Source organism: Sesamum indicum, linkage group LG13, assembly GCF_000512975.1.
Source record: "Sesamum indicum cultivar Zhongzhi No. 13 linkage group LG13, S_indicum_v1.0, whole genome shotgun sequence".
NCBI classification, from domain to species: domain Eukaryota; kingdom Viridiplantae; phylum Streptophyta; class Magnoliopsida; order Lamiales; family Pedaliaceae; genus Sesamum; species Sesamum indicum.
This window is the reverse complement of record NC_026157.1, coordinates 1,040,400-1,052,693: the sequence shown is the minus strand read 5'-3', so window position 1 is coordinate 1,052,693 and position 12,294 is coordinate 1,040,400. Positions and strand designations below refer to the sequence as shown.

General features: G+C 37.8%; 1 protein-coding gene across 1 annotated transcript; it reads right to left on the bottom strand.

The window, feature by feature from the left end:
* LOC105176037 lies at positions 7,960-11,965 on the bottom strand. Its single transcript, XM_011098715.2, has 2 exons — positions 10,751-11,965; positions 7,960-9,571 (listed from the first exon to the last, which is right to left on the bottom strand). The coding sequence occupies exons 1-2, from the start codon at positions 11,884-11,886 to the stop codon at positions 8,761-8,763; spliced, it is 1,947 nt and encodes a 648-aa protein (XP_011097017.1). The 5' UTR covers positions 11,887-11,965; the 3' UTR covers positions 7,960-8,760.

Here is a 12,294-nt window from a genome sequence, read left to right as displayed (position 1 = left end):
TTATTCTGGCAAGGAGGCACTGGCCAGGGGCATGCCAAGGTAGCATAATACCGGGTGTTGTCGCCCAAGGAGGAGGAAGGGTTGGGCATTACCAATATCCGTCACATGAATATGGTTTTGATGATCAAGCATCTATAGAAAGTGGTGACGAAGCAAGAGGGATCAATTTAGGTAACTTGGATCCTCCACTATAGAATGAGGAATCAGTCCATCTGTACTGTGAACAACAACACTGGATCATGGAGTTGGAGGAAGCTGCTCAAGCTTAAAACATATCTAGTAATGGGGGTCAGTACAGAATTGTTGATGGGAATACGTTTACAGTTTATATCTGCTGGAGTTCCCCTTCAGAGCAGTTCACCACGATTGATGCCTGCCAACTTTTTCAACGATCCAGATTAGTTTCTTTCTAATCCAGTAATGAAGTTTATTTGTAAATAGTATAAAATTATTAACTAACGAAAGACATAATTAGAATAAATCTTGAAACTTAAGAAAAATAAACTTTGATTTTGCATGTAACCTATGGTGCTAGATTCTCTTTTTGTTCAATTTTTATGTTTTTTATCTTCAAAATATTTTTTTATTTTTTTCTATTTTAATACATTTTATAGTCTAATCATGTAAATGTACTTTTAATTTTTATATAATAAATAAACAAAAAAATTTAGCTCTTAAAATTGATTACCCTATCATATTTCTCTTTTCAAGACTTCTCTTCAGACACCATAAGAAACTGCAAATCAACATCTCTATAGGTATTTTTTTGGTATTTTTCTTTCACAATATCTCTCTTATTTTTATTTTCTGAAAATACAAAAAAAAAATCCTAATTTATCCAAAAAAAAAAAAACATGCTGAGTGTTTTGACTGATCTCGTTATTCTTCTTGTGCATCCTTTTACGAAAATATTGCCAAATCAACTTTCATAGGAACAAAACTTCTGGGCCTTTACACATAAAGTATGAAAATTGAAATTAGACCCTTATTACTAACTAGTACTATTTGAGTCTAATAATATATAGCGTTAATTATATTTTGTCATTCGAACTATGATCATTATTACACTTTGGCATTTAATTTTTTTTTTTATACCAACTTATCATCTCAACTTTACGAAATTTTACACTTTGTCATTTATAACTATCTTTAAACTAAGGTTTTTTGTCAAAGAAACATCACATGTAATACATATGTGATATTTAAGAATTATGTTATGTGATATTTTTCACATATACACAGCATATAATGTTTTTCCAGCAGCAAAATACACAAAAGAAATACTCATATATGGCTAAGTGCAAATTTCATAAAGTTCATATGATAAGTTGACAGAAAAAAAAAATTCGATAGCAAAGTGTAAAAATCAACATAATTCGAATGGTAAAATGTAATTTTTCATAATATATATTTTTTATGTATCACGATGAATTTGGAAGGCCACTTCTACACTAAAAGAAGAATAATATGTCTAGCCATTTTATGATATCTATGAATTTTAAATATATATTTCCACAAAATATTTGGGTCACAAATTGAGAGACTTACATCATTACAAAGATTGTGTGGATAATATTTTTGATCAATGATAACGGGACTACTGACATTATCCATAATTAAATCTTCAAAATACAAATCAGTGACACTCAACTGGCTGGGGCAGAGGGCCATGTCTTCACCGTGACGCCATTTTGTGTGCCAATGAAGGTGCAGTTTTCACATATGTCCCTTGCACATCCTTTTCTTCTGTATACGCCCCAAGACTTCCGACGCTAATACCGTGACCTGGATCACAAGTTACATTCTGGATGTGAACTGCTAGGATAGATGACCAAAAAGTCAATTAGATTGGTCTGGATGTATTCTATTCTTACAATTAACCAATATTATGTAATATTACTTTTAGGTGAACAACATGAGTATTCGCTTATTTGGCATTTACTTTGTTGTGCTCATTTCGTATATTTGCATCTACTTGAACATCACAACAAAACACACAAACCAATTCGCAACCGTGCAATTGAGCATGCTTTAGATGGTGGTCATGAAACCAACTACCAAAAGGTTGGGCAGAAACGTTCCAAGTCGAGGACCTCGAGATTAGGCATCGAGAGTCCTATGGAGACTTATGCTAAGAGCCGCATTCAATTAGTGGGTACCGTGTTTCATCAGTGACAGACGTGGGGCGTCTATGAAATCTTGTGGGTTGATTGACTAGGTGTCGAATCAACTAACTAACTAGTGGGGATTGTCATATGGAAGCCTCGAAGGCTTGGTCAGTATGACTCAAATCCCGATCCATAGTACGGGAGCAGTCCTCATACTTGAAAAATCATGACAGTCACGTGCATATGATGATTGTATCTTGGATCTACATGAGAGGTGATTGTGTCACAGACATGATCATCATAAGCCTTGTCCAGTACAGTCGGAGTATGTAGCAATGACGGTGAGTTCCAAGAATAGGATCCGTTCCCTATCAGCATGTGACAGAGGTATCTTCTATGCACTTGAAGTTGCGTTCACGCTTTATGAACCTATTGCCGTAGCGCACGATCCTTCAAGTGGTATTAGAGCCCGATTCAATGTAGGGGCTGATGGTTATGTGATATTAGCATGTTAACATGCTCTTTATGGCTTTTGAAGATGTTTTATCGATTTTCTTTTGGTAATTATAGGACGAAATAGCTTGTTCATTTTTTCAATTAATTGAATGATTCAAGCATGTGAAAATTTAAAATTTCTATATGGTACTTTTTTTTATTGTTTCATGATGAAGAAAAAAAAAACAAAATTGCAGCAGCATTGCCGCTGCCGCTGCACAGTGTGCATGCGGCTGGGCAAGCGCACGCTAAAGGCCGATGGTCGACGATTGGGCTATTTTTCATCGTTTTTTTTAATTGATTTTCTGGAATTTTCTCAATTATTAATTGTATTTTTTTAATTTTTTTGAATAAAATCTTTTAAAAATTAAAATTACATGATTAATTGGATTTATTATGTTCATTAGATGCACATGTTTTTTTATCATCCTTTTGATTGCAAATTTTGAACTTGTGTTTTCTTCATAAAAATTAATTTTATGATATTGGATATCATGGATTATGATTTTACATGGGATGTATATTATGTGGTGTATGGATGGATGATAATGGAGGTCACGACCACTTCTATGTTTATGGTTGGACTCGTATGTCCTTGTAAAGTTTTTCTTATCGCTCCCTCTCTTTTTTGCCTTGGAATAATGAGGCTTGCTATCTCCCTCATTATGTACTCCCCTAACTTCAAATAGGGGCTGCTTTTCAGTTGTAATGAGAGTAGTGTAGGATTTCTTGGTGAGGTTTTTTATTTTAAAGCAAGCCCGTGGAGGAGGAGGCCCATGGAGGAGTTAAAAGTTTCATCTATATGTTGATGGGTAAATTACTTTATTAATAGCATAGGGCCACCTTAGACTGACCACAGACTCACTACGGGCTCAGTGAGTCTCATAGGTTGGGCTCGTGATCATCCCACAGGTGTATGCTATATTATGTTACATGTGATGATCTCTTTATTGCTTTAACATTTGATCTTTATGTATGCAATATAATTATGTTACGAGGTCTCGGTCAAACACTCAAACATAACTGTCACTTGGTTGGACCAAGTTAAACATTAGGCCCAAAATGGACTTCGATCAAGATTGTCTTAATCTGTCTAAGATGTTCAGAAGCAATATGGTAGGTTGGAAGATGTTCCCTCGATAATGCTTCCCATGAAGGAAGTTTATACGATTCCTGATAGGCATATTAGATATGCCGCCACAAAAGTATTTTTTGGGACCAAGATGACTGAAGGATCCTCTATGCAAAGTCATGGTGTCAAGATGCTATCCCTTGTGGAGAAGCTCGAAAACTTTAAAGCTGGGTTTGCAATGACACATACATTAATGTGATGCTTCAATCATTTCTTCCCTTCTATCACCTATTTACCATTAACTACAACATGAATGGACTTGAGAAGTCTATTCATGAGTTAATTAATATGCTGGTGCAATATGAGGCAACGACCCACAAGTCTGCGCATGCGATATTGATAGGAGAGGCTTCGACCTCCAAGGTTAAAGGCAAGAGGGTAGGACGCTGGAGAGGAATAAGGGAAAGGAAAAAGTTGTCACAGCCACTGCTAGCGTCCAAGCACCCCTGTTGCTTTGGTGGGAAAGGAAATAATGGTGGTTCACAGCGCTCGAGGGCAAATGATGTCTGCATTCATTGCCGTGAAAAGGAACATTAGAAGAGGGAGTGCCCACAATTCCTCTCCAACCTAGGTATGTTTGTAATTGAAGTAAATATGATATCTAATTTTGCTTCTTGGGTATTGGATACCGGCTGTGGAGCTCACATCTGCAATAATTTGCAGGTGCTTGAAAGAAGTATAAGGCTACGTAAGGACGAGATGGTCCTAAGGCTTGGTGATAGCAAATCCGTGGCTACGGAAGCCGTAGGATCTCTCAACTTAGCTATTAGTGATCATATTTGGATAGAATTAAAGAACTGTTATTATGTACCGAGCATGATCAAAAATATTATTTTCGTTCCTGTGTTAGACAATGATGGTTATATGTTTAAGATCGATAAAATAGTTTTTATTTGATAATCGAGAAAGCTAGTATTATCATATGGCAAGTTGAATGCCAATATTATTGTTATAATATTGTTGTTATAAAATCTTATGAGAATGTTCTTGCAGATTTCCTGACAAGAGACGGAGGCATCTGAAGCAAGCTCCATCATGATAAGACTCAGGCACCTTTGGAAAAACATCGAGGAACTTGACAAGAAGTTCGGACAACTAGCAGTGAGTGCCCAAGTTATAGGACAAATTCAAAGAGCTAACCTAAACACTATCCAGGTCACCATAAGGAGTTCCTTGTTAGCATCCACCTCCTATGGAATGACCTACAAGAACCAATTCGGAAGACATCACCTTGGGGAATGACTCATGAGTGGAGGGAACATGACCTTAAACATAACTTTAGAGTTAGGGTTCTAAACCTGTACGTCAGATTCAAGTAGTATTCGCACAAGGCCATCGTCAGACTCTGGTGAAATGTTAACAATTGAGTCACAAGAAGTGCAAACTCCTGATGATTCAAGTCAACCCAGCACCTTTAGGCTTAAAGAGGGAGAGATTAGCCTTAGGCCTATGACAGACACTTCTAAGGTTAATATTAACGAATTGATATCTTCTTCTGCTTAGCAGGATTATCAGCAAATGTGAGAAAAATTAATTACAGGCACAACCATCATCGAAATATCTGAAAAATGTAACAAGGTCTGGATGTTAGAGGGGTCCAAACCAGAGGATGTTAGAGAATCGTACGATTTTGGAGCTCTAGCTTCAGTTCATACTTTTGTCACCCAATTTTCCGAAAATCACAAAACTCTCGAAGTGGATTAGTGAGGTGGTTTTGGACTCATAGCAAAATAACCCCAATTTAAAGAGGGGAGATATTCTGGAGATAAAATTTTATTAGTAGCTCCAGAGAATGCAAGAAGAGGGTCTCATTCAGCATTTCATTTTATGAAGTTGCAGAAGCCGGACATGATAGTTTTCAACAAAATTAAAGTTGTCTCAGGAGAAGCTCCACTGGTGTTCGCCATAGGTGAAGACGATATTTCCACTAGAAGAGCTTGGGGATTATGGGTCTGTCTCACCTAGATGGACAAAGTCAAGTATCCTTCTTAAAATATTTTCAAATAGATTAAATGAATCATTCATGTTAAACTCCATGATAGAAAAAAGCACCAAGTTTGCTAAGAGCTTGTTCGAGAAAAAGAGAATCCTGATATGGGAAAATAAGCTGCCAACAACTGAGTCTACAAGGATGAAGAGTTGCAACATATTGCATGTTGGGCAATGGCGTAACCATATATGCCCTTACTATGAGAGACAAGCCTGTTTGGGACCAAAATTCGAGTTACCCAACAGAAACTCGAGCCAAAATTGGATAAGGGTAAAAAGAAGAATTTTTACAAGACAAAGTATATCTCATAAGATGTAAAAGTTCAAGAGGCGGCAGAAGACAACAAAGGCCAACAGTCAGAAAGATGAAAATCCAGCTAGTGATTAAGTGGCAGACAAGCTATCATGCCAAACAACTGGAAAAGATAAGAAGATGACGAACGTAATGGCATCATCTAGAAAAAGACATGAAGATGACAAACGCAGCGATGTCATCAAAAATCAAGTTTGAAGTTTGGGTTGGAATCTGTGGACGATTGTAAATAAGAAGGCAATGAAGGAGATGGGGATCATCAGAAATCTTCTCTAACTCTTCAAAGCATAATATTTCAAGTTTCGAGTCTTTGTATTTTCAAATTCCTTAGTTTATGGGGGTTTCCCCGATAAGTCAAAACCTCTATCATATGAGAGGCTAAATAGTTGTCTCCTCCAGTGAAGGATATAATATCTATGTAATATTTGTTCAATAAAAGTAAGGCTTCTGTTCAATTTGTTGTCCAAAATTCTATAAGTCCCTATATCGGAGTGTCTTCTACGCCCTAAGGTAAGAAACGGAATAGAATTGTGTTGTTTGTTACGGAATGAGCCAAGTACCTGTGAACCATCTGTTGCGGTAGTGTGATTGGAGAAAGTCTGTAAAATCGATGACTTGGAATATCCGAGAACAAGGCGGTTGAAAAAATGTATGAATTTATGAGGGCTTAATTTATTTCGGAAGCATGTTGGGCCTAATTTCGAGCATGTAGTGGACTATGGTTAACGTTTAGCTAAAAGGGCAAAATAATCATAAAATGAGCTGAAAGACCAAAATCACAAACATTTGAAAGTTATAGGATTAAAATTGCCAACTCTAAAGTTAGAGGACCAAAATTGCCAACCCCTTATAGTTACAGGACCAAAATTGCAATAAGCTCATTCGATAATAATATTTTATTATATTAATTATACACCCTCTTGACTTTATATGTAGTACATTTATCTCCTTACAAATATAAAAATATTACAAAGTTATTTTTGCCAATATTGAATGGAAAAAAAATGCAATTTTAGTCCTGTAACTTATGGAAGGTGGTAATTTGGTCCTGCACAAATCGATTTTCATAATTTAGTCCTGTGGCTTTAAAATTTTGGCAACTTTTCATCCTTTCTCGGCCAATTTGACCGGAAAATGGCATATGACTCCTACATAACCCAATTAAGTTATAATTTTAGTCCTATAATTTAGAAGGCGTTGGCATTTGTAGTCCTATAACTTGCGAGAGTTAGCATTTTTTGTCCTTCATAAATTTATTTACAGAACTGAAATTGCAAGTAAATTGTAATACCCATTCAAATTTTTCGGAAAAGAACTAAAATTGCCAAAATTATAAAGTTACATAACTAAATTAAGAAAATCGATTTGTACAGGACTAAAAATACCACTACCCCTAAGTTACAAGACTAAAATTGCAATGTTTCCTATTGAATGAGACGTAAAGTTGAAACTTTATATAAAGTTTTTGCTGATGCTAGTGTTTTCTATCCAAATCAAAATGTATAGTTGTAAACGGAGATTTCTAGGAAGTGCAAGTGTATTTTAAAAGTTCCTACTTTAAGTTGTTTAAAAGCAAAACAACTATAAATCAAAAACACTTTTTTCATAATTTTAGCAAGAAGTTAATAAATATTAATTAAGATAAGCTATTGCCTACATTCATTATTATTTGTTGTAGGCTCTACTGAATTGTAAAGAAATAATGGCCCAAACCATTGGCTGGGCCTTTTCACTGGATGGCTGAATTTACTAATGGCCCAAAGGGACACTTATCCACCAACCGGGCCCATGAGAGGTTTGATCCGGTTGCTTAATATTTAAACACCTCACTCCCTCATTTCTCTAACCCTAATCTCTCCCTCACCCCCAATCCGCAGTCTGCTCTTCTTCTTCTTCTTCCCCAAACGATCCTTTGGGTTTCCCCCAACCTCTTTGTCTTTTGTGTTCTTCACTTATGGCTGATTATAGACCATTAATGTCCAACCTCTTTATATGGCTGGTTCATGTTGGTTCATGGCTAACAAGCTAAGTACATTCTCTCATCTTCCTCTCCTTCTCTCTGAAACACTGTAAAAGCCTTGGTGGCATAACCTCTATGGTTTCTGATAAAAGCCTCTGTGGCATTTCCTTGGTGGATACTTGTGGAGCCTTTGTGGTCCGAAAGCCTTTGTGGCTTTAAGTGATTCGAGCAATCGTGTAAAGGTTGTGGCCTTTGGCCTCTGTAGGCCTAAGGGTCTTTGGCTCCGGAGCCCTCATTACATATACTGTTCTATGTCCTTCATCTCTCTTATTTTACAGTTTCTGGGTTTGTTTATTGTATCCATATTTCTACTTCTTAGGATCATTGTAATTTATTATAGAAAAGTCTGTAATAATTTTTAATATTTCTGTATTGTATTCTTGCCGGAGACCGATCCATCCCTTACATGAATGAAATTGGAATTAAACAAAATCTACCGAATAAATGCTTGTAGAGTTCCTTAAAGGAGCAAACTGCCTTATTTATCTATCCAGGGTCTGTATAGCATAAAACTAGAGAAGCAAACTGCATGAACATGCATGCGGTCTTTCTTATTCTAATTTTACATTACCATTACATAGATATATAACCCAAATACTGATTAAGAGAAATTCACCATTTTATCAGTAACTGACATGAAAGGACTGAAAGCAAACATGCAAGACTCACAACCGACGACTCCGCTATTCATTTTCAGTTCACATCATGATTGTTGTGCAGCGCTGTCTGCAGCCAGCTGAGTTTGAGCTTGAGATAACATGATTGCAGTAGCTGGAGTCATAGTTTGGTACTGAGGAGGAGGAGGTGGTGCCGCTGATGCAGCCAGATGCTGAGCATAGTACATCTGATCTTGCATATGATGAGTATATTCGTACCCATAATTTGGAACGACAGCAGAAGCAGCAGATACAGCACCGGACTGTGGTGTAGCCGGGATTTGAGAAAGACCGACAAACTGCTGCTGAAACTGATGAGTCGGAACTTGAACCAACAGCGGCGTGGGGCCTGCCCCAGCCGTCTGGTACATATTTGCTGCCATTTCAGGCTTGGTTGGATAAAGGGTCGAAACAGTTTCCTTGTAGGGTACCATATTATTGGGAGGCGGCGTTAACGGCCGGCTTGAGGCGACAACTGAAGCATCGTAGCAGGGCGGAGTCTGATTAAGCGGAGGCAACAGGTACATGGGATACTGCTGATCAGCTTGGTGTTGAACGGATTGCTGTGTCTGTGGGTGCAGATACACGGGATAGTATGACGTCGACATAGGCAGGGCAGGCGGAGGGTGCTGGATGTAGTGTGGGCTTGGAGCTGGATGAATGAATTGTTGATTTTGGTTCGAAGGTGGGATTGAGAGGGAATCAGCTGAAATCTGAGAGGTGGGCTCCTGAGTATTGCTCATCTTTTGATCAATTACAGGAGTGGGAACTCGGCTTTCTCGATTCACAGGTATTAGATTTGCGTCTTGGTAGATTGTGTGTTTCGATAGGGATCCAGCAGACGCGATGCTGCAATCACTGTAACATGAAGACAGTACCAACGAAATAGATTATATAATTTTTATCTCAATGACGTCTATGTATTAAGTGAAATATAAAATTCAATCAAATCATTTAATAGTCGAGAATTTTATAAGAATTAGGAAAATTTTTTGTCCATATCAAGTTTAGTCAAACCAAATCAAATCAATCACAAAGTAAATATATCACACTTGTTATCTGATTGGTTGTTTTTCTTTCAATCACACGATAGCGTGTTGCACTTGCCATATAATTGATTCAAATCCTGATCGAGTCCAGTTTGAATTAGAATTTCCCAAAGAATTAGTATGCTCTAGTTCTTGGTTGGTTGGGGAAATATTCCGGGTCTAAATTCTTTTGTTCTTATGTTATTAATATTTCTAAAAATATACTTAGCTTATTAGAAAATAAATTTATTTTTTAGATTACCTTTTTCATTTTAAATAATGATAGGACTTTTTATATTAGTGACAACTATTTTCAGCAAAAATTGTACAAGAATATTACACAAATTAAACTTTTATGTATCAATTCTTCGGGGCGAAAATTTGGTAATTAATAAATGGGAGAAAATTCACTACTATTATAGCAAAATATAATATTAACAACAAAATATTTAACAGTTATTTTAAAGTTTTCATTAAAATAGCATATCAATTAAGTAATATTAATTTTAATTTTGTCAAAAATAATTAATTGTAGTAAGAATTGTGTAATAAATTCATCACTATAAATAATTAATGTCATATATATATTGAAAATTTATTGACGATAAAAATATAGTAATAGTCATACTTGTTGTCACTATAGTGCTACTATATTTTGTCATTAATTATTGATAGTGATAATTGTTAGCAATAATAGTTAATATAACTATATTCATTATTAATAATTATTAATTACAGTAAACAAATTCTTATTATTTAATGAAATTTTTTTGTTAAGATCATATTTGGTCGAATCAATCCAATCATAAATTAAATGTATTATGATTGCTATGTGATTAATTAATTTTTTAAATTGTACATGCAATATAAATATATATTTACTATTATATAATTAATTTAAATTTGAAGGGGTTGGAATGGGGTTTAGAATTTCCGCTGCAATTTCACTATCGACGCTTGTTTTCATCCTAATATATATGTATTAATGTAAATGGAATAAGAAACATACCTTGCGACAGAGTCCGGCGACGGCAAGTTGTAGCCTCCAGCATGCTTGGAATCAGGCGACGGCAAATTATGAATATCAACAAGCTTCCTCTGCACCATCTGCAGCGGCAATGGCGGTTTCCGCAGTCCCGTCGGCGGTACCGTTCCGTGATCTGATTTCTCCGATTTCTCATCATCACACATAACCCGACTCAGATTTTCTCCACCACCAGCACCGGCGGCGGAAGAGTTCATCCCCCCACTTGTTCTCACGACGGCATTATGACAAGCAAGAGGTTGGGAAGCAATATTCACATGTGAGAACTGTTCATCCAGCCCAACCATCTGATAATCTTCAACTCTAACCTTAATCGGCGGCAAATTCGCCATTGATGGCGTCGAAGAACTCGACCCAAAGGAAGAACTCGTCTCCGCCACATGCGGCGAATCCAGCACAACTTCTTGAGCACTGCTCTTGGGCACAGCCTGCTTGTTGGACTCGCTCTGAGCCTCGAGATCCGCGCAAGAATCGCTATTCACCATGCCATGGTCGAGTTCAAGCAATGTATCCATAGCCGCAGACTCGGAGAGTCCTCTGGGCAGCAAACCAGCACCGTTTAACGCATCAACGAACCAGGTCTCCGACTTGGCATCGTCGAGCAAAGAGCCCATCGAGGCGGCGGTTTCAGGCTTGGAAGGGAAGAGGAACAAGCGGAGGCGGGAAGATTTCAACGGCGAGGCAGCGTTAGTGCGATCATACTCCTCGATCATGTTCTCGAGATCTTCGTCGGTGGAGAGTGATATCAGAGAGTCGAGATCTTCATTGGGTAGCTGGTATTTGAGGGAGAAGTGGCGGCCATTGAGGAGAATATGGGAGAGGCGGGAGTGGAGCTCGGCAAGGGAGGAGTGGCGGTCGACCACCACAATGCGGGTGTCGCCACCGACGTAGCAAAGGGACTTGTCGTGGGGGCGGGGTATGATGTGACCGCCGTAGCTGCACATGAGGCGGAGCTTGGCGCCAGGAACGGGTGGGAGATGGTGGTCATGATCCCAGGCGTCGGGGCGGGAGCGAGGGGAAGAATTGGCGGAGTCGGGGTGGTTTGCGGAGGTGGAGATGGTGGCGGGGTGAGGATGCAGGCAGGAGGGCGGTGGATCCATGGGTGAAAGTGAGAGGGGTTGTGCGTGTAGGAGAGTGATGGATCCTTGATGAGTGCTGATGCATATGCATGTTCGTTGAATAGCGGGCAGAAGAGGGAGCAATTGGTGTGTGATTCGGGGAAAGGAAGTGAGGGCAATTTTTTACTAATTGTTGACCCTATGGGTATTTGCGCCTTCTGTCAACAACCGAAGCTAGATCACGCAAAGCTTAATTCAGGAGCTTTTAGTTGGCAAATGGACACTAAAATTATAAAACAAAAAAAAAATAGAGTAATTAATTATGATGTATTGATACAGCCACGACGATAAAAGATACGATAGAATACGATGATACGAAAAAAAAAAAATACAACAAAATAAGGTACTGACACAGGTATATTTTCTATCATAATAAGGTATCGACACGAT